The 25,649-nt window shown below is 48.9% G+C and overlaps 1 protein-coding gene across 6 annotated transcripts in view; it reads right to left on the minus strand.

Moving 5' to 3' along the window:
- SEC14L5 (SEC14 like lipid binding 5) overlaps positions 1-24,789 on the minus strand; it is a 39,976-nt gene extending 15,187 nt beyond the window's left edge. Inside the window, exons 1-8 of one of the 6 annotated variants that reach the window (XM_069029598.1) lie at positions 24,738-24,789; positions 20,866-20,971; positions 20,130-20,245; positions 18,930-19,005; positions 4,827-4,976; positions 4,585-4,716; positions 2,384-2,512; positions 1,550-1,760 (exon numbers count right to left, since the gene is read on the minus strand). In XM_069029598.1, coding sequence (XP_068885699.1) covers positions 1,550-1,760; positions 2,384-2,512; positions 4,585-4,716; positions 4,827-4,976; positions 18,930-18,992 — 685 coding nt within the window. In that variant the 5' untranslated portion in view covers positions 18,993-19,005; positions 20,130-20,245; positions 20,866-20,971; positions 24,738-24,789. Of the gene's footprint in view, positions 1-1,549; positions 1,761-2,383; positions 2,513-4,584; positions 4,717-4,826; positions 4,977-18,929; positions 19,006-20,129; positions 20,291-20,522; positions 20,740-20,865; positions 20,972-21,083; positions 21,144-24,737 lie in introns of those variants that run through there. The other 5 variants (XM_069029599.1, XM_069029596.1, XM_069029597.1 and 2 more) reach the window with 5 other exon arrangements.
- Between the last annotated feature and the right edge of the window lie 860 nt (positions 24,790-25,649).

Genomic DNA, 25,649 nt, shown 5'->3' on the forward strand with positions numbered 1-25,649 from the left:
CAGCAGCTGGAAGGAGGGAGGGAGAGATGGGGGGACACTCTCCCGGTGATTGGGGCACGAGGCCACAGGCAGCACGTGCTGTATCACAACTGGATCACTCCACCTGTCTCTGAGAACACCAGTATTCCATTCAGGCCTGAACTGCTCCAGCAGGAGCTTTAAAAGAGCTATCATGAGCTCTGGAACTCAGCTCACCAACTACTCCAAGACCTGGGCACTTCCATCTCCATGTGTCCCCAATTTCACGCACAACTGCAGTGACAAGAGGCTCGCTGGAACACCAAGCCATTATTCTGCCCAGGGACACCAGAGACAAAGGGAGAACAACAGCACATTTCTGACAGCAAGGGAGGCTTTTGGCAAGGGGACAAGTCCTGTGCACACCAGCAGCTCCAGGCCCCTCCAGCTCAGAGACAAAAGGACAAGGGGTTGGTGACTGCCAGCCCTGAGGGACAGAGGGATGTGCCAGCCCTGAGGGACAGAGGGATGTGCCACCCAGGGCTGGCAGCTGCCAGCCAGCAGAACAGGGCAGCTGGGGGAGCAGCCCAGGCAGCAGCTGGGCTGCAAGACACAGGGAACAGGGCTGGGGACACCTCAGAGCTGGCTCTTTGTCAGGCACAAGGTTTTCAGTAGATGCCATCACCTGAGAAAAGAGGCCTGGACACCCACAGGATGAGCAGGAGAATACAGAAACTGCATTTAGAAGTGAGACACTCCATGGAACCCCCAGAGCTAGCAAGGTAGGGAGCACGCCCAGGGAAGGCAATCCCTTCCTGAACAGGAGTATGGGCAGAAAAATAAGGGCTACTCTCCTCTTCTGCTAGATAGGACCCACCACTCTGAGGTTAACTTTAATCTCAAACACTTCTCCTAATCAGCTTCTCTTTGGATTCCCGTTTTCTTCCAGAAAAACTCCCAGAGATCAGGTGAGAGCAGAACTACTGATATTTCCAAATTCCAAGCTTTTCCCCTAGTTACACTCAGCAAAACAAGTGCTGCCTTTCCTTCTCAGGAATGACAACAACTGCTTCTATTACAACAGCTCTGGATTCAAAGGTGCCTGCTATTTCTTTTTGCCAGAGAAGTATTTTATTTAGTCTAGAAGATATCATCAGACCAACACACAGAAAGATGAAGTTTGATTCAGGCATTTTATGGGAAAAAGGCATGAGGAGACATTCCACAAAGCTTGTCTTGGCCTGATACAGGGCCAAAAGCCATCCAAACCTGTCCCCAAGACTATTAATTTTGGAACAGATAAAATATTTAATTCCATACTGAAGACACCTTCTCCAATTTAAAGTATAAAATACCTTAAAGAGCTGATCAAGCCTGATTTTTTTTTTTCTAAGCACCAAAACATACTGTCTGCATGGATTTTTTGTTTTAGGGAAAAAATAGTTCCATTGTTTGTTTTTCTTGAAAAAAGAAAATAGCTTTCCCTCCTCCTCCCCCACACTCCAGATGAAAAACCTGATGCCAAGAGAAATGAAAATAAGCTCCTTGGTCAGTGCTACTGACTGAGAGCTGCTGCCTGGGCAGTGCCTACCGTCAGGGCTGGCAGCCTCTGAGGGAGGGCAGGGGCTCCCAGCCTGCTCCCTGCTGGTGCCAGCAGCCCCAGAATCCAGCAGGATGTCACCAGGGTCCCGTCCCTCAGCCGGGGCTCGCTCATCCTTCGCCGCGGGAGGGCTCCAGCGAGGGATGAACGTGATCCCTTGGGAGATCAGCTCCTTCAGGTAGTGCTCAATCACCTCCTTGCCCTGAAGGGGAGAACTCTCATTAGGAAAAAGCCTCCTCCAGAGCCAGCAAGGTGCAGGAGTTTCATCAGGAGAGATGACTAATGCTGCTAGGGATAAACAGGGGAAAGCTCTCCTTCCATCCCCACGATCCTGTCAAAAAACATCCAGTGTGAAAGGCCCCTGTCAATGAAGAATTACAAGAATGGCCAGGCAAATCCCAGTCTATGGATGCAGCTGCCTTTAGAGCACTTTTACCCCATCCCCCTGCTCCCAAACCCAGTTAGCTGCCCTGCTCCTCTGCAGCCCAGAGGAACGGGCCACTGACCCAAGCCTGAGCTCTGGAGACACAGGGCAGTGATTTTCACCCAGAACTTCCCCTTCCTGCACAAGAACAGTGTCCTCAGTGTCCGAGGAGCCTGGCACCCACAGCATCCACTGCCACCCTCCTCTGGCACAGCCTGCTCCATCCCTGCACAGACACATTCCAGCCAGCAGATCGTTCTTTGCACACCGGCTTTTCCTTCCTTTGCCCAACTGGGGCATTTCAGAGCCATAAGCAAGGGCACAAAACTACACTGGGTCTGTTTACAGAAAGGCAAATAGAGGATTTGGGGTGTTCTGGCAGCCAGGGAAGCCCACCTTACCCGTTTGATGTTGGAAGTGTACTGCTTCATGGCAATCTTTTCCACTGTGCTTTCGAAGCCAAAAAAGGACTTGATGTCGAGAGAGGCCGACTGCTCAAAGCACGTCCACTCCTCGTTCTCAGGGTGAACCTACAGCCAGGGGAACACACAGCTGGGATGGTGCCAGGGGGCTCATGGCCCTGGCACCACACTGGCTTCTTAACCTCCACAGCTACAGAGTGAGGGGGCAGAGGAGGCACTGCCAGACCTGGATTGACCAGCCAGGTTCATTCCCATCGTGAGAATTCATGGAGAACTGGACATCCAGACTTGCTAACCCAACATTCTTCACATGCACAAGGAAATCAAGATTTAAACCCACCTCTGCCCCAGCAGACCTGAACTGTAGTAGCAAAAGCTGCACTAAAATAGCAGTGGAACTGCCCACTTCAAACCGTCATGTCAAGGTCTCTTTATGGAAAGGGATGGCCTTGTGGAACATGCAATTAAAACTCCTACACCTGCAAGGAAGAAAGATGCAAACCAGGGTTCTTTTTAGTTTTGGATGGGAGACTCAGCCACTAACATCAGCCTTCTCCCCAAAACACTGGGGACATGGCAGAGCAGGGAGTTTTCCCACTGTCAGCTCAGCACACACCTTTCCCTTATTTCCCCTCTGTTACTCTATATATGGTAAAATCTTTTCCTCCTTTAAACTTAACCCTTTCCTGAGGAGACTCTGCCTTCTCTCTGTAGGTGCTGCTGTTCACAAACTGACATGAAAGAAAAACAACTCCAGCCCCCACACAAGCATACCATAAAGGACAAATTCCTTGGGGAGATATTAAGTAACTGCAGGAGCAGGATCATATTTCTCCAAGTTGCCTCAGAGAACACTGCAGAAAAGGAAAGATGAGAATAAACCTGCTTCCGGTGCACTCTGGCAGGGAAAAGGGAACTGGTAAAAATAGAGCAGGGAACCATCTTGAGGATGCAGCCAGCAACTCCTACCCTGTTCCCCTCAAAGCCCAGATGCTGACGTTTCCTTCCTAAGAACACAGCCAAAATCAGCAAGTGTAACAAGCTCCTAGTTAACCTGGGAGCATTTCAGACCTGTCAGTGCCTTTGGTGAGGATGGAAGTTTGATTTACTGCAGTTTTTAGGAAGCCTCATGCAGCCACCAAGGGATCTCTGGCTCAGGAACACCGTCACCATCCAAAATGTTCACAGCTTTTCCATTCCTCCTCTTGCCTGAAGCTCCTTACAGCCTGCTTAGTCCTGTCCAGTGGCCAAGAGGGCAGGTAAGTAACAGGATTTGGACATTTGTGTGAGGAACAACAGGCAGGATCTGATTGCTTCCAGAAACAGCTGAGGCTATTTCATGGTGACTGGGCCCTAAGAGCACCATTACAGTGAAATAGCACAGAAACAGCCTCAAATGGAGACAGCCCAGGCCACAGATCAGGCTCAAGTCCTTTCTCCAAATCTTTAGAGCATGAAAATAATGACAAACAAGGTGCTAAAACTTTCACTTATTTGTGGGCAAAATTAATTGCCAGACTTCACTCAGGCCCTTGTAGTAATGAATAGTAAGGGTTTAATTCTAGATACCCAGATTTATATACATGCCCAAGTTCTAGATGTTTTTGTTAGCCTGAATTCCAATCAAAAAGAAACTGAGAGAATACCAGCAGTTCTGGAGCATCAACTCTGTTTTCCACTTTCACTCCAAGCAGAGAATCACAATCAATCTAAAGGAGTTTCTCAAGCCCTATGAAATCACAGAATGGTTTGGAAAGGACCTTAAAGCTCATCCAGTCCCACCCCCTGCCATGGGCAGGGACACCTTCCACTCTCCCAGGCTGCTCCAAGCTTTGTCCAACCTGGCCTTGGACACTGCCAGGGATCCAGGGGCAGCCACAGCTGCTCTGGGCACCCTGTGCCAGGGCCTGCCCACCCTCACAGGGAACAATTCCATCCCAATATCCAGTTTGTCACTGGGAAGCCATTCCTCCTTGTCCTGTCCTTCCAGGCCCTTCCTGTCCCTCTCCAAAGCAACTGAACAAGCCACACCCAGGACCCAAGAGCCTTTCCAGCCCGAGAGTCTCTAACCACAGTCCAGTGTTGCAGAGGTGTTCAAACCCATTCAGGCACCTTCACCCTGTGTGTGAGTGCACAATTCCCACCCCTCCCAGCACAGACAGCCAAAGCAGAGCTCTCACTGAGTAGCTGCAGGTCTCCCTGACCACGACACGGTTGGCAAAGGTCTCGTTGTGGGCTTCGATGCGGAGCGTTCTCTCTCTCCAGTTCACAGTGTTCTTCTGGATGAAGAAGACATACTCTACCCCTGCAATCTGGAGAGGAGCAGGGAAATACAGAGAGAAAAGAGTTGACTTGAGGAGCCTTTATCTATCTGAGCCAGCCAACAAAATCCAGGCCTCTCTGCTCCCAAGGTTCCACCTGCCTTCTTCAGCAGCCGGGGAGCATCCACATTCAGCTTGCAGCTCCGCTCAATGACATGGATGGCTCCGTCCTCACTCCTGGATTCGTGCAGGATTTCACTCCCCAGGAAGACTGGGATCTCTGGGCACGTTGGAAAGCGCTTCTCATAGGCCTAAAAGTGAAAAGAAAGTAAATTTACTTCTGGGTAAATCAATTTTAACTCTTTCTGAATTAATTCATTCCCATACAGTGAAAATCCAACAAAACGGAGGCCCCTGAAGCCCTGAGTTGGCTCCAGTTTTCTCAGAGGTGAAGTTAAAGCAGAGTAGTTACAAGCAGGGACAGCACTGTGTCAGTCACAAGCCAAGCATGTCCTAACATAACATTTCCTTCTCACACGAAGTAGAAACAGAATCCTGTTGTTGAAGAATACTAGGAAGGGAATCATCACTTCAACATCAGGAAGTTCCTAACTAGCAAAAGCAAACACAGCTCTGCTAATTTCTGCTGGCTAAAGACTTGAATTTTATAATCTCTGGGTCAATACTGTCTGTTTGAAGAAGATACTAAAAACTATTTAATATTCCTGAGCCTTAAAACATGATGTGCCAAACAGTTCTGGTTGCCCCAAACTATCAAAGGTAAGACCACCAATTATTAGCTACTCACTTTGCCTCAATTTATCCATTTCTATAACAATTCTGTCCTGGCTCTGAAATCCTCCCTGTTCTAATTAGCACATCCTTCCTTTCTCCAAAGCTTCTTTACCAGTTCTAGCAGAATTCCAGTCTTCCCTGGCACTTGCAGCAAAGTTAACTTGCATCAACAAGTTACTTACAAGTAACTTACAACTTACTGTTGCTGCTCCTTCCCTAACTTCTCCATCTCTTATTATATCCCAAGATGTTTGCAGGACGGAATCTTTTTCCCTGGATTTCTGAAAAACCTCTTGCATGTTGTGTTGCTGTTGTAAATATGTGGTTGCTGCACAAGCTGCCCAGAATTCCACTGCAGCTGTTGCAGGAGGAGAACCTGTGCTCTCCTTCCACTGCAGTCTCAGAGCTCCACATTTTCATCATAAGGTGTTTCTGCCATCATTCCAAGACAATTTCTCTAGGAACTGCTGTCATCTTCCCATCTTCCAGAAGACACCACCATTTTATAAAGCACAGAAGAATAAAAATATTCATGAGTTCTCTGCCCCAAAAGCAAACATTGATGTGCTGATGCTAGAGCCGGGCCAGGCTGCCAGTGCCACGCTCCCCGTTACCACAGCAATGCAAAGCCTGGATGCCCCTGCACAGATTCATGTCCCCTGCTCCCAAAATAGCCCAGGCACTTAAGGACACATTCCATATCTCCTGTTCCTGGACCTCTGGATGGGAAAGAAGTTATTTCAGATTATCGTGTTGCTCCAGTATCAGGAGGGAAGTGCAGGCAGCTGCCAGCTGGAGTCCCAGCCAGAACAAAGCATGCAGGTTTGAAACCCTGTTCTCCCAGTCCCTCAGCAACGTTCTGCTTGCTTTGCCACACTTCCCAGAGAACTCTTCCCATATTCTTCTACCCGTGCTTTTCACTCCTCATCACAGGAATAACAAAACCAGATTAGATGAATCCAAAATTCCCCTGTTAAGTGACTGTTTCCAGCACAGATCCACCTGGCTCCAGCCAAGAGGAGCACACTCACTGCTTTAAGCAGCTTAATTTGTTAGATGGTGGTTCATGGATCTGTGTCAGGCAGTGCCACAGGACACTCCCAGCTATGCTCTCCTGGTACCCTGCCCTTTGCTCCAGGGCCACATGGCAGGAGGGCTGCACCCCTCAGTACCTGCTCTCTTCCCTGCACTTGCCAGCACATTCATCTCCTCAGGCAGAGTTAACACTTCCTATCTGTGCTTCCACCTGTCCTCTCCCAACCCTCCAGACTCCAAACCACCATCCAGGGCTATCCTGAGGCCAAAGCCTTCACCTTGCTGGTCTCTTCTGCTCCAGCCCATACAAAAGGTGTCTCTCCAGGCCACCCACTCTGTTACTGGAGTCCCAGTGGTCAGACACTGCATGCTGAGACCACTGGGATACCAGAATATTTAGCAACTGTTTTTGAGCTGTTTGTCCCATGTCACTCCATACACGTGCCCTTAACACACCTGCAAAAAGTGTCACTGAAAGCCCTTCCCTGAGAGAAGGCTGCCCCAATTAACTGCACAGCAAGGGTGGGCAGTTTCAGAGACAATGGGAGAGTCTTAAACTAAAAGAGGACACATTTAAATCAGATGTTAGGAAGAAATTCCTCCCTGTGAGGGTGGGCAGGCCCTGGCACAGGGTGCCCAGAGAAGCTGTGGCTGCCCCTGGATCCCTGGCAGTGTCCAAGGCCAGGCTGGACATTGGGGCTTGGAGCAGCCTGGGACAGTGGAAGGTGTCCCTGCCCATGGCAGGGGGTTGGAAGGAGATGGGCTTTAAGGTCCCTTCCCACTCAAACCATTCTGGGATTCTGCTCTTTCAGGGGTGCAGCTGTGCCAGGAACATTTAAGGGAGTTTCCAAACAAACAAGAGCTGTTCTAGTGGACCCTCCAAAGGCTTCACTTGAACAGCTTTACCTGTAGGTGCCCCCTCACCACAGAGAGACCACAAGAGCCAGTCTGAAACCACCACTGAATCCAGGTGTCTCTGGCTCCCATCTGAAGATAAACCACCCAATCTCAACTCCCAGCTGTTTCTTTCTCCACTAAGTATGGACCTGATCCAGCTGGAGACAGGCTCCCTAATAAACTGTCATTAGATCCAGCAAAACTAAGACCAGGACAAAGAGTGCAGCCACTATTTCAGTCAGCTAAACAACATCTGGAGTAGGAAGAGAGGCCAGGGCAGAAGCACATGGCAGTGCACAGCCTGGTGATATAACTGTGACACCAGCCCAAACACATCGCCTAAATAGGGGGAACATTGCCATATTTGAGAAAGAATCCATATCCACATCGATATTAAGTCCTTTGCTAATCTTCTTTGCACAACAGCTCTAAAAATACAGCAGGGAAGATGCCTGAGATCACATGAAGGACAGCTGAAGCCCCACGCTGCAGTCACAGCAAAGCTGTTCCCGGAGCACCCAGACTTCCCATCCCTGCAGACTCAGAGCTGAGCAGGAGAGCAGCCCATTTCTGTGCCCAGCATCCTCCTCTCAAAATCACTCTATGCAACAGTCCATTGCTGCTCCAACAGGGAAACTGAGGGAGCTTATAAAGACAGAGGAATACTTAATTTTTTTCAAGCCATCATCAGTTATGTCTCCTCCTCTGGGCTTCTGCAGAGTCCAAGGTGGACAACAGAACACCCCAGAGAAATAAAAGGCACAGAGTATTTTGTATTAATTGTTTTAATGCTTTGGCTGCCTGCACTTGCTCTTTCAGCTCCTCGCTGCAGGAATTCTGCCCTGAGCAGGATACAGCAACGAGGATTTGTCTCTCCCTTCCCAGAAGGAACAACAGCAGTGTTGTGCCACCACTGGGTGTTAAAGCTCTATTGTGGGTCTGCACTTCAGGCAGACACTGTGACAACTGAAGTCTCTGACAGGATCATATATAAAAATATATAAAATATATAAAATATATAAAATATATAAAATATAAAATCAATGGTGCCATGAAGCCACTCCCTCCCTTCCTCTAAACCCCATTGGGATTAACACCTCACACCCAAACCAACCATTTCACAAGAGGTGCTGGCTCAGGCCCACCAGTGTCCTTCCCAAAATCAAGTTGGTTTTCCCCAGATTTCTGACAAAAGAATTGTTGCAAAAATCAGTGCTTTTGTTGTAGTGGACTGTGACCAATAGTTCAAAGTGTCATTTAAATCTCTGCAGTCCTGAAACTGAAATTACACATTAAATTTCACAAGAGTGAAGACAGAGGGATTTGGAATCTGTTTGAACTCATCAAGATATTTTGCTTAGAACTATAACCAATTATTTTTGGGTGCATCTGAATATAAAGAAGAAATAAGCATTTAGATATAGTTCATTGGAATGAAAAAATTCAACAAAGAAGAAATTAAATGAAAAAAAAAATTACAAGTGAAACAATTTCTAGCTGAAAAGTTAAAACATGCAGGAAAGTCAAAGAAGATCTCAAAGATTCAGTAGTGTCAGATTTTCCATTCACACTGAAGGGAGCCCAAACTAGGATAAGGGTATTTCCAACTGGTTACAGTGACCTCTGCATCCCGGCAAAGACCCCTTAGTGTCACTGAAGCTGACAAATGACTAATTACAAGGAGCAATCATTAACAGTGATGTGGCTGACTGTGAAATCAGCAGAGTGCTCTGACCAAGGTTTTGCCCCATGATCTCCTGGGAAACGTGTCCAAGTGGTTTTACCTGATCTGGGAAATATCCATCCCAAATGGATTATGGGACCAACACTGGTAAGTGAAAATCAGCTTGTGAGAAGAGAGTTTGAGAACAGTACAAGAAGCCATGCTTGAAAGTGTTCTAAACTGTTGGCTAAGTACACAATAACCAACACAAACACCACATCTGCGAGAAGAGATTACTCCAAAGGTCAGCCAGATGCCAAACAAGAACAAATTATACAAAACCACAAGTGTTAAACCCCAAAAGTGACATTCTAAAGCCTCACAGCCACAGAGAAAAGAGGAAATTACCCTCCTCTACACTCCCCCTACTCCACCCACTCAGCCCCTTCCCCTGCAGAGCAGGGGCCCTCTGCAAGTCCTGCACATTCCCAGTTCCAGGGTGTCAGAGATCCTGACAGTGCCAGAGTGTTCCTGCCCCTCCACTTGAAGAGCTGTGTCACTGCTGGTTCCTACAGGACCCACAGGACATGGCCAGCAGGCAGGATCTTTGTAACAGCTCCTCCTGTTTCTCCTTGGCAGGGTTTTCTAGGAAGTGACCTTGAAATCAATTACACCACAGAGGCCTCAGGAATGCACAACAACAGGGATGTGTAACCACTGAATTACTGCAGGAAACACAACACCTCAGCAGCCAGACCCCCTGCACACCTCCAGGCAGCTCCCTCCAGCCTGCTGGGTCCTGAGTGGCTTCCATGTGCTTCCAGAGGCAGCTTCTGTTAGATGGGACCTTCAAGAGTGCAAAAGCTGGGGGGGGAACAACATCGTGTAGAGCACAAAGAAACTTAATTGTGATGCACCTGATGTAGACAGAATTTACAGCCAATATTACCTGAATAAGTGACAAGGGTAAGACTTCATCCTTGTGCTAAAACGCTTCAAATTTTCATGATCAGACAATGTTTAAATCTGTATTAATTAATGAGATTCCTCAAGGTCATGTTACAGCCATGTGCAGGTTGCAGGAAAAAGGAACTTCTGTGTTCAGAGGAAAGGAAGTGAGGAGGAGATAAAATACCAGGTTTTGAGCTGAAGATGCCCAGATCATCATCCCTTTGAAAAGAGATGATGAGAAGCAAGATAAAGACACCTCATCACTTTTATGTAAGAAGTGGAAGCATTTGGAGCAGCTTTTGAGCCGTTCTAATGATACATAAATATTCCTCTGCAGATTCAGGCCTTCTAGGAAAAAGTAATTTCATCCTGCAGTCCCTCCCACTGCTTGGTCTCAGTGCTGAAGGGAACCGCAGAGTCTGCACACACCAGACACAATAATCCACGTGCTTTGAACAGATCAGATACCAGCTTCCCACTAACCACAAAGCAAGATAAAATATACAAGGAACAATGTGGGAGGGACCAAATGCATATTTAGGGTACAGAAAGGCACTGATTCAGGGAAAAGGGAACTTCATTTCAAGGAGGTGCAGAGTATGCACAGTAAAAGTCTTTGGGGCCCAAGGGAAAAAAAGAAACACTTGGCAAGAGGAAAAAGATCTGCCAACGAGAAGTGCATGGGACAACAGTACCCCGGCTACAAACATTGACCCAGTGTTATTGCTGCCTGGACTACAGCCAATAATTTGCCTCATTCCTTCAGATTTTGGTGAAAGAAACAATTCAGGGAGCAGCAGCATCTATTGCAATACAGGCACAACTGAGGGCCACAGCAAACCTCCTAAACCCAGGCCCTTGCACTGCAGCTGCACAAAGGCATCCCAGGAAGCCACCAACATGCCTGACCTCCTGTCTGAGAAGGAACAATATCCCATTCAAGCTACCCTGCTGCAGCCTTCTCCTCTGCTGGGAGAAGGAACTCTGTGTGGAGCAGTTGAGGTCACAAACAGCACAAAGCTTTGGCCTTTACCAAAAACTATCGAGGTGACACCTTATCCAGGGACCACTGCGTGCCACAGCCCAGCGTGGAGAGAGAGAAACCAAAATGGGAAGGCAAGGAAGCAAAGATCTCGTGTGACTAACGCTTGAAAGAGCAAAACACAGCAGTCAAATGTCACATCACACATTTACTGCTTGATGATTCACCCCAAAATCAAACAGGCTGGCTCACAAACTAATGGCTACTTGGAAGGACACTCTGTCATTGCCAGAAGTGAGAATTTATACAAATTGGCCATGATTCAGGATCAGACTTGGGCAGGTCACTGTGCTTAGCAGTTAAAACAAGCCCATACTGGTTGAGATGTAAGAATTAATTATGATTCTAAATTTTACCACCTCTTTTAGTCCCTGCTGAAGAGTTTATAATGTGTCTTCTGCACCTACACATTCAGTAGAGAAGGGTCTTTTAGTCACTACTGGAACACGAGATAAAGGTGATACAACAGAGCTGGATGTGTCTCCTTGTGCTGTGCCTCTGAACTGGGGCTGCCTTCAGAGCTCAGCCATCCCTGCACCAGCCAGCACCCACCAGATTTAGCTTGAGACACAACCCATCCTTCAAGGAAATAACCTCCATGCTGCAGCTGGAGAAGGTGATTAAACCTGTAGAGACTCTTGGAATTAGTGTAAATCTTCTCCAGTCCACACATGGTGCCAGCACCGTCCTGCCCAGCAAACGGAGTCTGAGCAGTGGCAAAGCAAAGCCCTCAGAGACCTTTGTCACCCCCACAAAACACACTGAGCATGATGTGCAGATGTTGCCAGCAGTTCTCCAGAACTCCCAATGAATAAGCAGTTCTTCCATCAGCTCCTTCCAGAAAGCAGCTCTTCCATCATCCAGCAGCTGTGACAAACAGCACTCACCTTCTACTTGCTTGAGGGGAAGCATCCCACACCACAACCCCAGGAGAAATGTCAGCTCTTTCCCAGCTATTGCTCACTCTCAACATGCTTAATGCCAAGGGAGGAGGTGGCAGGGCCCAGGGCAGAGCACCCCAGGGCACAGCCAGCCCAGCTGACACACAGAGCATCACTCCCAGGCTCCTGGTGCCAAATGCTGCTCAGCAGGAAGATGAGGGGGTATTTTTAGTGTATCTTGACAGCAGGGTTTCAAGCCTTCAAGTCACACTGAAGCATCATGTCTTGAGTCAACACTAGATTATCTCTTAAGTGCATAAAATGTTAACTCAGTAGCTTCTGGCAGGCACAGCAAACTCACCTTCTAAGCATGGCAAAAAGCAGGGATAAGGGAAGCTGCCTTCTTTAAAATACCTGGCACAGCCCATGGCTGCAGGCAGACCATCCACATCCAAGGAGGACTTGTCAAGAGGCAAGTTCAATATCCCCAACAATCTATATATCAATAACAAATCTATAACAGATATCTAGAATCTGTAACAATCAATAACAGACAAAGAAGATGCTGTTTTGCAGGGATTTCTTAACTATTGCTTAGGTTATTATCAAGGTATTTCATGTCATGTGTGGCATGGACTGATGACCAAAAACCACCTGTTTTGAAGCATTTCCCCCCCTGCACATTGATTCTCTCTCCATCTCCAGGGTCCTGCCACCCAGCAATACCATTTCAGGCAATACCTAAAAGCTGTGCCATTACCTGCATCCCAGCAGCTCCAAAGGAGCTTCCAAGCACTGGACACATTGCAGAGCTCTTCCCTGTGTCACCTGCAGCTACCCAGGGACACAGAGGGCAGCAGGATCCTCTCCCCTGGCACTCCTGCAGCTGCTGCACTGAGAGCTCCATTCCAACCTCTCGGGCTACTTCACTGTGCCTTCGCTTCAGCTTCTGAGGATTCCAGCTGCCAGGAACTGCTCTGCTTCCCTGCACCAAATGCTCTCCTGGCCCCAGAGCTCACACTTGAAAGCAGAGGCTATGAGCCAGCATCAAATATTTTAGTTAAGATTCTACTTTTCTTTATCTAAATCCAGGCTGTGACGATACCAGAATAGTGACAACACCTTGGAGCTCCAGATGGGGCTATTCCAGCCTGTAATTACAACTCAGCATGCAGGAACCCCCCCCCAAGTGTCCTCTGTGGTGCATCAGTGCCATGGCACTACAAGTGACCTGACAAACAACCTGCAGCACTCAGGAAGCAAGACAGCAGCAGCCTTGGAGACCTTGCTGGGCTGTGAACACACATTGAACTGTCACTCTGAACAAACCCACAGAGCTGACGTGATCCTTGCTAGACATCAGCCTGCTCGTGCATGGTACAGCTCTCACACCATTGATCTGTTACAGGCACACCCCAAGCTGTTTGGGTGTTAAGTAGCAAAAGGAGGCTCAGAGGTTCTGTTGCAAGAGCACCACTGCATCAGCCAGTGAAATATCAAACCCTTTAAGACACCACAGCATTAGGGAGGAGAGCACATCCAGCATACCAGGATTTAAGCAGTCTCTTTATACACTCAATCTCCTAAAGGCAACAGGAAGAAGTCATTAAATAAAGCTACTTAAAATCTAAAATCTTGAACACAATGCATGTTGATGCTGGAAAGAAAAGTTAAGTTTGAAAAAGAGTATGAAAAGCAGTTCTGGCTGTCAGGACCTGACCTCCAGCATTCAGTTTCTTCTCCTGCAGCTAAGCCTGACAGCCAAAACAGCAATGAGCTGTTCTCAATTAGCCTGTATCTACAAACCTCCTAACACTGGTGACACAAAAGAATGTTGGGATGGCTGTGAAATGAGTGATGCATTTTGATTTAGGTTGTCCTGGATGGTTGACTCTTGCATGTAACCCTGGGCCAGATCCTCAACTGCTGGAAAGGAGCAAAAGCTTTGCCAGTGTGCAAACAGTGCAGAGAAGGCTGATGACTGAGGGGCAGCAGTGAGGACCACTGCCAAATCCAGTGACAATCATCAGGACTGCTCCTGAGGGTCAGGCACAAGAAAAAGACATCTCACATCGGGACCACAGATGTTTGCTTTTCATGGGTATGACCCTGTGTACAGGATGAGAGAGTAAAGATGATGGAGAAGGAATATTTCTGCTGCTTGCTCCATGAGAAGTAAGTTATGACTTTAAATAAACTTGCAGCATTTGCAGCCAGAATTAAATTTGTCACTCAGCTCATTAGAACCTCTGACACTCAAACTGTACTGAGCCGAAACAGAACCATCCACTGTTAATTTCCTACTTTACATTTAGTGTATCTGCAGTTTTTTATTTCACAGGTAAGATAAAGAACCTTGGAGGCCTACAAGAAATCTGGAGACAGACTTTGGATTTGGGCATGGAGGGATAGGACAAACAGGAATGATTTCACCCTGCCACAGGGCACAGTTAGATGGGATATTGGGGAAAAATTGTTCCCTGGGAGGGTGGGCAGGCCCTGGCACAGGGTGCCCAGAGCAGCTGTGGCTGCCCCTGGATCCCTGGCAGTGTCCAAGGCCAGGCTGGACGGGGCTTGGAGCAGCCTGGGAGAGTGGAAGGTGTCCCTGCCATGGCAGGGGTGGGATGGGATGGGCTGTAAGGTCCCTTCCAACCCAAACCATTCTGTGATTCAACACTGAATTGCCACTAAAACCAGAAGTGAGGGAGCTGCTTGGAAGTGCAGGCCAGGAGCTCAGATGATGCAGCTTTCACTTGCAGACCCAGGCAGGGAACTCAGGAGCTGCCACAGGTCTATCAGAGACTCTGAGTGAAGCTGGAGATGAGAAACACTCCCACACCAAACAGGCACCACCAGAGGAGCCACCCCCACCCAAATTCTCGCTGCAGGAGCAGAATTTCCCTGGCCTGATGAGCAGCACTCGGCCAGCACAGAAACACACACCAAGGCTCTTCATGTGTGTGTGTCCAAGAGCTCGGGCTCCCAGCTGCTTAGATATGTGTCAGCACATGCCGTGGGCAGCACCAAGAAATGAGGTCAAGCAGAAAGCAGCACTGACTCATATCAGGCACATGTGGGGCTCCACGGCAGTTTTGTCTCAAGCACAAAATACAACTGCACAGGCAATGGGAGCTGATGCTTCTGCAAACCTCCCAACACCTGATCTTTGTGCTTTTTTTCCAAAATCACAACTTATTTTTATATAGCAGTGCAGAAAGATCCCTCTCTTGCAGCAGAAACCATAAACCGCTCTTAGCAGGGAGAGCTGAACATGAAGTGCACTGTGGCAAGAGGAGCAAACCATTGACAAGTGTTGTCAGGGATTTCTCATTTGCACCACTAATGCAGCAACTGAAATTACCCATCACATACAGAAGACCCTGTAAGGTCTCTGGGGGGTTATTCCCAACCTGTAGCTTTAGAGACCTAATCCAATAAATCCTCTAAAGTGTGTGAAAATGGCCGGTGTCAACGGTGACCGTGAAGGGCTGAGGCACTACTGAAAATAACAGGGACTCAACTCCCTACCACGTTCAAAGCTGAAACCCTCCAGCTACAGCTATCTCATCTAACCTAATAATTCATTGCAAATAACATTAAACATGCAATCTCTCTCAGCTCTGTTTCCTGCATGTTGGACTCGCTCACCCTAACCAAATTCTCGTACCCCAATACATCAGAGAAGGCTCACAAATATTTACATCATTCATATGTGGCAGAGGTACCTCTCCTTCTGGATTTTTCATTCATTATAACATTTTTTAAAAATCCCTTTTAGCTTTCCAACTCCAACTACAACAGAAAGAAAATGAAAAGCAAGTTTATACTCGGGAATTTTCTTGGCTGTAAGATAAAATTAGAAGACATGCAATGTCAGATCTGCTGATCTAATTGAAGGGAAGACAAGATGAGGCCCAGAGAGGCATGGACAATCCACTGGAGGAACAGCTCCATTTAAAAGAGGACACACACAAAAAAGATAAAACAGAAAGGAAAAACATGACAAGATAAAGCGTTACAGAAGTCAAGGTTCTTTTCAAGTATAAGGGATAAAAGTGTCAGGCACTGAATATGTGTTTGAAATACTTTTGATCCATTAATGTGAATCCAAGTTAGGAACAAAGCAGGTGGAAATGACTACAGTGACCTTGGGCAGGTGTGGAAAAACCACCCTTTCCTTAAATCTTTTTTAGAAGGAAGGACAAGAAAAAAGAAGAAATTCAGAACTCCCAAATGGCAAGAAAAGACTTGTTAAGCTGATTCTTTTTTACTTCCTCAGATGCAGAGGACTGGCGAAGAGAGCAAGGAGGGGAATGTTCTTCCAAGGACTTGGAACACACGTCAAATCTCCTGCCTGCAAATGCTCCAACCCCAGCTGCAGGAGCATTAGCAAACGGCAGAGTGTAAATCCAGAGACAATTACCCTGACACACAGTAACAAAGGTACCACCAGGAAAAGCCCTGGCTCATCCCTGGAGCGCAGTCCCAGGCACACACATGGGCTCTGCACAAGTCCAAGGAGGACAACTCCTGCTCCTGAGGGTGGGAAACACCATGTGTGTGAGACAGGTCAGGAAGCAAGGAATTGCTTGCCAAATTTGGCTGTGACAGCCCTATTTCTCAGACTCTCCTATGTGAGCAAAGCACACCCACTGCTTTCTACAGTAGGGTCCAAACGCTGGAGGTTCTGAGGGAAAAATGCTTTTCCCAACTTACTTCCTGTGCTCTGTTCAGGCTGTGTTGTGAGGGATGACCCTCTCTAATGAGGAATTAAACACAAGTGTATCAAGCTGAAGGGTGCCCAGGGATCTGTAAAACATGGAGGTGTCTTGGGGTCACCCCTGCGACCTCTGCTTTCCTACCATAGCCTGAGACCTCAGCACTCCAAAGGTTCCCACACAGCATTAGAGGGGAAAAGATGAAAGCAGCTGAGTATCAGTGCTGAGGAAGCTGCTGTCAGATTTATGGTGAAGGAGATTAACAGCAATGCCACGTGCTGAGGAGCAAAACAGCTTCACTGCACACCCACTCTTCCCTGCAAAACTTCCAGCAACTGACAGCTGGTACCTGACAGCTCTGTGAGATCCATGAGATCCTCGCTGCCTCCACACAAATGGGAGCCTCCATCTGAACACAGCAACAGTGGTAACCAAGTCTGCATCCAGCTCAACCTGCATGGACCACCACAAGATTGAAATGCTGCTTTGGAATGGCAGATCCTGCTGGGAACACAGGATTTTCACAGGACATCAAGGGGGAGGGTAAGGGGTCTGCATTCAGCTCCCTAATATGCAGCACAGTCTGCTGCGTGACCATGGAAAAGGAACTTGTTCATAAGAAAGAGGACTAACAACTTTGCTAAGATTTGCTGAACAACTAAAAGATGACATTTACAACCCCAGCCCTCAATTCCCAGGGAATTTGAAGTTCTGTTATGCTGAAAAACTGAAAGCAAATAAAACGAAACCACTTCAAAATTAAGCTCACCAGCCCCTGGCCTTTAGGCATGTGCTAACAAGCTTACAAAGGATTTGTCTCAAGGCCACCCTCCTGTATTAGCAGCCAATCGACTGAGGAGCATCTGGTGGCAGCTTTATCCTGCTAATAGAGACAACAGGAATGTGGAGAGGTGTGCATGGAGCAAAGGCTCCCGGGATCTTCATCACAGGTACTGGTGTCTTATTCTCACACAGGATGCACTGAGAGAGCAAAGAGCACAGCCAGGAAAGCTTCACTGCCACAGACATCAGCCCCAGACTGGTCAGGACAATTCCGTGGCACGTTACTGGTTTAGCTGTGAACAAACATGGCAAATCTGGGTAAGACTGGGAGAAAAAGGGGTGGATTTGGGAGGGAGCTCAACTGTCAGCAAAAGCAGTGTTCATCTGGATGATCAGAGAGCAAAGTGAACAGCAACCACTCTAAGCTGCTGCTACCTTTGGGGTTCCTTATTCACAAACTGATTCCTCCAGTTTTAACAGAATAAAAGACTGGAGACTGTTTTGGATAAAACAAATCTTAAGGCATGTATTTCTCAGGAATCTTGAAGAGGCCACATTGTCAAGAGGAAGTCAGTAGAGTTCCTTCCATTCATGGGTCTCATGTCAGCTGCCTGCAACAGCTGCAGCTTTCCATCTTCTCTCCTGGGCTCCCACAAACTAAAGAAACTGGGAACAGGCAACGGAGGAAGCAGCAGGATAAAAGTGGCAAATACCAAGCCTGGGGATCCCTACAGCTGACTGAAATGCCCAGTAGATTACAAAACAAACCTTGCAAGACTTCATAAACAAGCTCCTCTAACAATGCCCAAATGCTCAGGGCTGCCCTTGAAATGCAACAGCAAACCTTTGGGAAGGGTATTGGACTCACACCTAATGGTGACAAAGTGCACAATATCACAAAGAAACTCGGCCTAAAGCAGCTCCCACGGTCAACAGCAGCTTTCTGCATCACCAGTGAATGAAGCTCAATGACAGCCCTCAAGCCCCCTGTGGAGATCACAAGATTCGGAGAGAGATCTCCTGACAGTTCAATCACAGAGTGGACAGGGAAGAACAATACAGGAGATTTTTCTCAAAGATTTCCAGCTTTTAACCAAATCAAAAAGCTCAGTATTATTCAGAATCCAGTTGTAGATATATCCATACTACAGTGCTGATTAGAATGACATCTGGACAGATTTTGAACTGAGTGGCATTTGGTGATGTGGCAAAGAAGGTGTCTGACCCTGCCTAACAATGTCAATTTTTTTTATTCCTTCCTCATCAAAGAATAAATACAGAAAGTTGGATTTTCTTGGTTTTTTTTCCCCTTCTAACAACTAAACTGCCATTCTTAATGCTGGGATACTGATCCTTATTTTTCTTGGAAAATTTAAGGAGGAGAGCTGAGGCTCTGCTCCTGCAGTAGGGCTGTCACAGACATCCAGCCAAACCCCCAGTCCCCCACCTCCCACTGGCCCTCAGCAGCTGGAGCAGGAAAAGTGCTGAGTGTTACTCACTGCCATGACGAGTTCAAAAGGGTATTTGTAGACTCGAACTGGGGACTGGTATTTCTGCACCATTTTTGCCACACACCTGTAATAGAGAGAAATTGGAACATTTTAGATCCCCCATGCCAAGCAGCGCAATTCCAGGCAATTTTTACAGACCTTACTAGAAGCTTTCTTACAAATAGAGAGAAGGAGATTTATTAGGTAGAATATCTTGCCCAGTAAGTGGCAGAGACAGAGGCAAGTCTCTGCAGTCCCAGTCCAGTGCTGTGTCCAGCATCCTGTGCTGCTTCCCAACACTACTGCAGTAAATTCAACCTGCAGCTCCAACAAAACTCATGCTAATTAAAGCACAGTACAGAGATGTAAAGCCAGAATGAAATGTACTCTGGAGAAGGAGCCTGCCTTAGGAGCCTTACAGAGCTCCATGGCAATTCTTCCCCCTATGCCCCTTCCTTACATTATATCTGTAATCATTAGGCAAGATTTTTCTCATTGAAAGCTTCCACAGCTTCCCATATCTCGGTGTTTTAAATGCTTTTGTGCACAAAGTAGGATTCAGTTGTTTTAGCTCACTGAAAGGAAGGAAAAGGAACCAACATGCTGAAAGAACATGCCTGATGCTAAGCTGGCAATCACATCCCACTGCTAGGATGCCCACTGTTCCAGCTGAACTGAGGCAAGAACTACAGGCAACAGGAACAATCCCATCCTCGGCATTTCCCTGCTCCCAGCCACCTCTCACTGTTCTCATCAGGATTCCTCCCTCAGACTCTCCTGCCCGGGTTTTAACCCTCAAACATGCATCAGTAACCAGCATCTCAAGGGAAGTACACAAATCATTTTAAAAAGCGTTATTAGGTTGCTTTCTGCAATTCCTTTAGGAATTCCTTTGTACTGCTCCTACTAATACCATCCATGAACATCAGGAACACAAAAGGCTGGATGGCTGGTTGGAGGCACTGTGCTCATTCCACCCCACTCAAATTCCACTGCTGAGCAGACACAGCCCTCGGCAACATGACGCAGTGTAGCGCTGAACTCAACAGTCAGAGCACTCAGACAACTTATCCCTGACATTTTCAGCCCAAAACCAGAGGTGAAACATGAATAGGCAGTAGATTCTCCCTCAAAAATTGCTGCAAAATGCCATCACATTGTAAAAGCTAAGCAAGGGCGAAGGGAAAATGACTTTAAAAGTTTGAGTACCTGAGAATGGGGGATTTTTGGAGAAATAGGGTCCAGCGATCAGACAGTTCCTCTGCAGAGGATCACATTACCCGAGGAGCAAAGGTCAGGACTCGCTGGATCTCTCAGTCTCACTGCTGCTAAAAGCCAGTCCACGCCAAGCCAGTCAATGCAGAGAGAACCTACCAGCAGAGCATCCAACCCAGAGTGCAGTGAAAGGAGCAGGACAAGCACACCCCAGGAAGCCCGGGCTGCTATCAGGTATCAGATACCCGAGCCAAGAGGCACAGGGCACCTTGGAACATGACCTGTAACATGATTAGGCTGGGCGGGGACCCTCCCCGTGAGCACAAATAGAGCGGGAGAAGCCTTGTCAAGCACATTTAGCTGGGATCTTGCTTATTCTGACCTCACCTCCTACACCAGGAATTCCTGCACCTCTGCAGGAGGTCACAAACTTCCACAGCAGGAAGGCTCGGGACAGACCAGTCTAGAATCACCCACAGCCCAGAAATTAAGTCATCAGCCACAGAACAGTGGGATGGCACAAGCTGTAGCTCAGCAGCCTGAACTCTGCTGCTTGGACAGGCACACTGCTCACTGGCAGCTGCTGGACCCGACTGCCACAGGCTTATTGCCTCTGTGCTCCTCCAGCTGAGGGAAGGCTGGAAAAAAGAGCCAGTGACTATTACACCCCCAGGAAGCTGTGGAAAAATGACAGCTGATAATTCACACCTGCCCTAGAAACCTTTCATACCTCAGGAGAGTGCAGTGGTAGCAGACCTTCTACACCCTCTCCTCCAAACAGAGCTGTGAGATGGTCATTGTGCTTCTCAAAGCAACAGGGACTCCTGCTATAATTCCTGTGAAAAAAAAGGAAAAACCATCAGAAAAGGCAGTGAAAGGTGGCTGCTTGGCACACCCAGCGGCACATGATGATTAGCACTGATAAAGACAAAGAGTCTCAGGTGTTACCATGGAGCACCTGGGCCATGTTAGCTCAAGACGTGCATCTTCCCAGGGCTTTAGCACCACGGACAGATGTGTTTTTAAAGCCATCTCGTGTTCCACTCAAATTATAAACAGGTATATTCAACCACCAGAAAGAAACCACCCAACCAGAGAGTATCTCTGCTCCTCAAACATCCATTCAGCTCCAGAGTGGCCCAGGCTCCCTGCTCGACTTCCTATTTGCATCTGGCTAAGAAAACTTATGAGGAAAGACAACTCAGGTGAAGAGCATGACCACTTAGAAACCCAAATCCACAGGCAGAGCACACCTGGAGTACCATGGGGAAACACCAGGAAAGAGGCTCAATTCCAGCTGGCCAAGCTCAGAGTAGTTGATAAAAGCTCAGAGGTTGGAGTTGCCAATGCATTGAAGCAATAAATCTGGCTACTAACAACCATCCCAGGAATAACAACCCTAACCATCCCAAGCAGATACTAAAAGTATTTCAGTTCTTACACACCTGAACACAGAAAACAGCAGCAGCCACCACATTTCTCAAAGCATCCTGTGACACACTGTGCCAACAGCACAGAGCCCTGAGAGCTTCAGCTCCCTGGGCACCCCTTTTGCTCCAGCCCACACAGCAACTCCTCTGAGAACCAAGTAGAGAGAGTTCATTACAAGCTCAAGATCCACCTGCTGGGTGTTCCAGGGAAGGAGGTGGGAAGAGGAGGGATATGGACCCCTGATGGCACTTGCTGTAACTCTGGGAGCATTCCAGAGAAATGGATTCTGAAGAAGCAGTGGTGCACCCCCAGTGTGCAAAGCTCCCCCAACACACGAGCCAGGCCTGGAGGGCTCCCGTGAGGAACACACATCGCTGCACGCAGCACAGGGACAGGCAGTGACATTAACTGTGTGTTTCCTTCTCGTCTAGAATCAGCCACTGTGCACCTGAGGGATTTTCCATATGCTTGACTTCTATTCTGCTATTTGTAGGAGCAGCTTACTTGACAGAATACAGCCAGATGGTTGGAAATCAGAAACTGAGGGTATAGATAAAATACACAGAAAGCCCTGAATCAACCCCCCCACCCCTGCTTCTCATCCAGGCACAGAACTCAGTCAGCTCCTACCACACTGGAGCTGCCTGCTGGATGTGGAACTGGCAGCAAGTGACTTTATTAACTTCTCCCACCTGTGGTGGCTGCTTTTCATCTTGAAGAGAACTGAGCAGGGTTTTTTTTTGTTTGTTTTTGACACAGAACTGCTGAAAATAGCAGGATTCTTGACTTCCTCAAATACCATTACACCACGTGAAAGCCAGCTGTGGCACCCAGCTAAGCTGACATTTCCAGTTAGAAAAGGGGGACTCCATGGGGCTGTATTCTTTCCTCCTCCCTTCTAGAGAAAGGTGGAGAGAAAGGTGTGCAACATTTCCTCTGCCTGGAGTGCCTTTCTCTTAGGGAGATACTGTAATTGATGCTTTACACACAGATTAATAACATGGTACCAAGCTGTAGGATATTTATTAGAGCTTTTTCACCTAAGAACAAGTCTTTTGAAGCTTGATATAAGGAAGCCTCAAGGTGGAACGGTGCCACAATAAACCTTTACCATCTTTTAGAAGCAGACATCTGCTCAGGCAGGGCTTGATCTTGCCCCCAGAGAAACACCTCTGGAGGAGGTGAAGCAGCACAGAGGGTGCAGGTCACTGTGCTGAGATGGAGCCTGGGCACTGCTCCTACACCTGGCAGAGGTACCTGGAGTCCTGGTGTGGATCAAAACCAAAGACAAGCAACACAAACACCCAAACAACAACATTTACACATTCCTGACCACACAGTAAGGAAGAGTCTTTTTGGCTGAGGGGAAGAAGGAAACGGAACAGTGTCCAGCACTCTGCCCTCAGAGCTGTTTCTCTTCCATGTGTGTATCACAACAAGCTCCAGGCACAATATTTCCACATCCATCTCATAAGGTAATTTTCTCACCAAAGAACCACCATGGAACTTTTATGCACAGCAACACATTTACTCCCTGCTATTTGCCAGCCTGCAGCAGGAGATAAGCATTCCTGAAGGAAAGCCCCTCGTTCCTCACCTGCCTACTCCACAGGAAGTCATAGCACAGCGATTTATCCATCCACAGTATAGGAAATAGTTCAATTCTCAAATACAATTTAAGAACAGAGACACAGAATCCTGGAATGGTTTGCATTGGAAGGGACCTTAAAGCCTATCTTCTTTCACCCCCTGCCATGGGCAGGGACACCTTCCCTTATCCCAGGCTGCTCCAAGCCCCATCCAGCCTGGCCTTGAACATTTCCATGGATCCAGGGGCAGCCACAGCTTCTCTGGGCACCCTGTGCTAGGACCTCATCAAACTCACAGTCCTTGTCCCCAGTCCCTCTCCAGCTCTCCTGGAGCTCCTCCAGGCACTGGAAGGGGCTCTGAGGTATCCCTGGAGCCTTCTTCTCTCCAGGTGAGCACCCCCAGCTCTCCCAGCCTGGCTCCAGAGCAGAGGGGCTCCAGCCCTTGGGGCATCTCCGTGGCCTCTCTGGACCCACTTCAACAAGTCTATATCCTTCTTGTGCCAAGGACCCCATGCTTCAGTTTAACATGTAAATCAAGAGTACACCCAGGCAGCAGCTCACTCGACAGTGCAACAAAGCACCAGCAAACTGTTTCAGTCTGCCTTGAGTGAAGTTTGCAGCTGTATTTTCTTTGAACAGAGGCTGGCTGTCATCAGCCCCACCAGATATCAACTCAAGCGCCTTCTCACCATCTACAGACCAATTTTACTGCTTGGAGGAGTTAAGCCAAGTGACCCAGACAACATACTTGGTTCACCTAGAAGCTGACTTGAAAACATGGAATTACAGAATGGTTTGGAAGGGACCTTAAAGCCCATCCAGTTCCACCCCCTGCCGTGGGCAGGGACACCTTCCACAATCCCAGCTTGCTCCAAGACCCCTCCAACTTGGACTTGTACATTTCCAGCTTCTCTGGGCAACCTGTTAAATCCATCAATACATTTAACAGCCATTGATCGAGGTCACCCTTTAAGTTTACGAATACTTCAGGGCTGCTTTCAGGGTAGATTTGTTGAACCGCGAGCCCCCGGGCAGCTCGGCGTGCGCGGCTCCCGGAGCCGCTGGGGCTGATGCTGGGGTCCCACTCGCAGCCCCCTCCACGGCTCAGCCCACATGAAGCGAACCCCACCCGCCCCTCGGCCGGCGTCCGTCCCACTCCCCCCAGGCACGACACAAACCTGACAACTTTAAAACCGCTGTATTTTGTCCTTGACCTGAAGGGATCCCCCGCCACCCCGAGCCCACCGCCCGGGTCTTCACCGGCTCCCTCCCTGATCCCACAGGATTATGACTGAAATTCCCCTCTCGGCTTCCCGTGGCTGAAGGATAGCGGCTGCCGGCGCCTCCACACCCACCCACCGCCCCTGCTGTGTCCCCTCACGACGGGCCCGGGCACACGGGGCGGAAAAATCCTCACGCCCCTCACGCCCCCCCCCCCCCCCCGCCCCTCTCTCACACGGCGGCCCCGAGGGATCCCCGGAGAGAGCTGTCCACCGCGGCCGCCTCCCGTATCCCACACCCATCTTCCCGACCCCATACCCCAGCTCCCTCCTCCCCTCCCGCCCGTCCCGCTCGCTCTCACCGCGGGCGCGGCGCAGCCCGGCCGGACCCATCCCGCCCTCGGCGGCTCCCGCGGCTGCCGCGGCCCCGCCCCCCGGCCGGCCCCGCCCCGGCCCCGCCCCCGCGGGGCGCTGTCCATTGTGCTGAGGGGGGGCGCGGGCAGGCCCCGCCCGGCGCACGTGCGGCCCCCCCCCCCCCCGCCGCCATCTCGCTGAGGGGAGGGTGGGTTCCGGCCGTGAGGGGCGAGGTTCTTGCCCAATATCTCACCTAACCCTGCCCTCTGGCAGGGGGAAGCCATTCCCCCTTGGCCTGGCATTTCATCCCTTGTCGCAAGTTCCTCTCTAGCTCTCCTAAGCCCCTTTAGGCATTGGAAGGGGCTCTAAAGTCTCTACGGAGCTCTCTCCAGGTGAACACCCCCAGCTCTCTCAGGCTTTTCCTACAGCAGAGCTGCTCCATCCCTCTGATCATCTTGCTGCCTTCTCTGGACTCGCTCCAGCAGCTCTATGTCCTTCCTGTGCTGAGGACTCCACACCCGGGCACGTCTCCAGGTGGGGTCTCATGAGGGCAGAAAGGGAGAATAACGAGGGATGTCTGTGGAGATGAGCTCACCCCATCCCACAGAATGGTCACAGCAACAACCCTGCCAGAGCTCAGGGAGTGCTTGGACAATGCTCTCCGGGATGCACAGGGTGGGATTGTTGGGGTGGCTGTGCAGGGCCAGGAGTTGGACCCGATGATCCTGATGGGACCCTTTCAACTCAGGATATTCTGTGTTTCTATGATTCTCCCCAAACTGGCACCTGCCCTTGAGGAGGAGGAACCTGCTCGGGTCAGGGCTGGAGGAGGCAGAGCCACAGCTCCCAAACAGAACCTAATTCTGCTCATCCCAGGGTGGATCAGCCCTTCGTGGGCAGAGAGACCTGCTCACCTCAGC

This window comes from Aphelocoma coerulescens, chromosome 14 (genome assembly GCF_041296385.1).
Source record: "Aphelocoma coerulescens isolate FSJ_1873_10779 chromosome 14, UR_Acoe_1.0, whole genome shotgun sequence".
In the NCBI taxonomy this organism is placed as follows: Eukaryota; Metazoa; Chordata; class Aves; order Passeriformes; family Corvidae; genus Aphelocoma; species Aphelocoma coerulescens.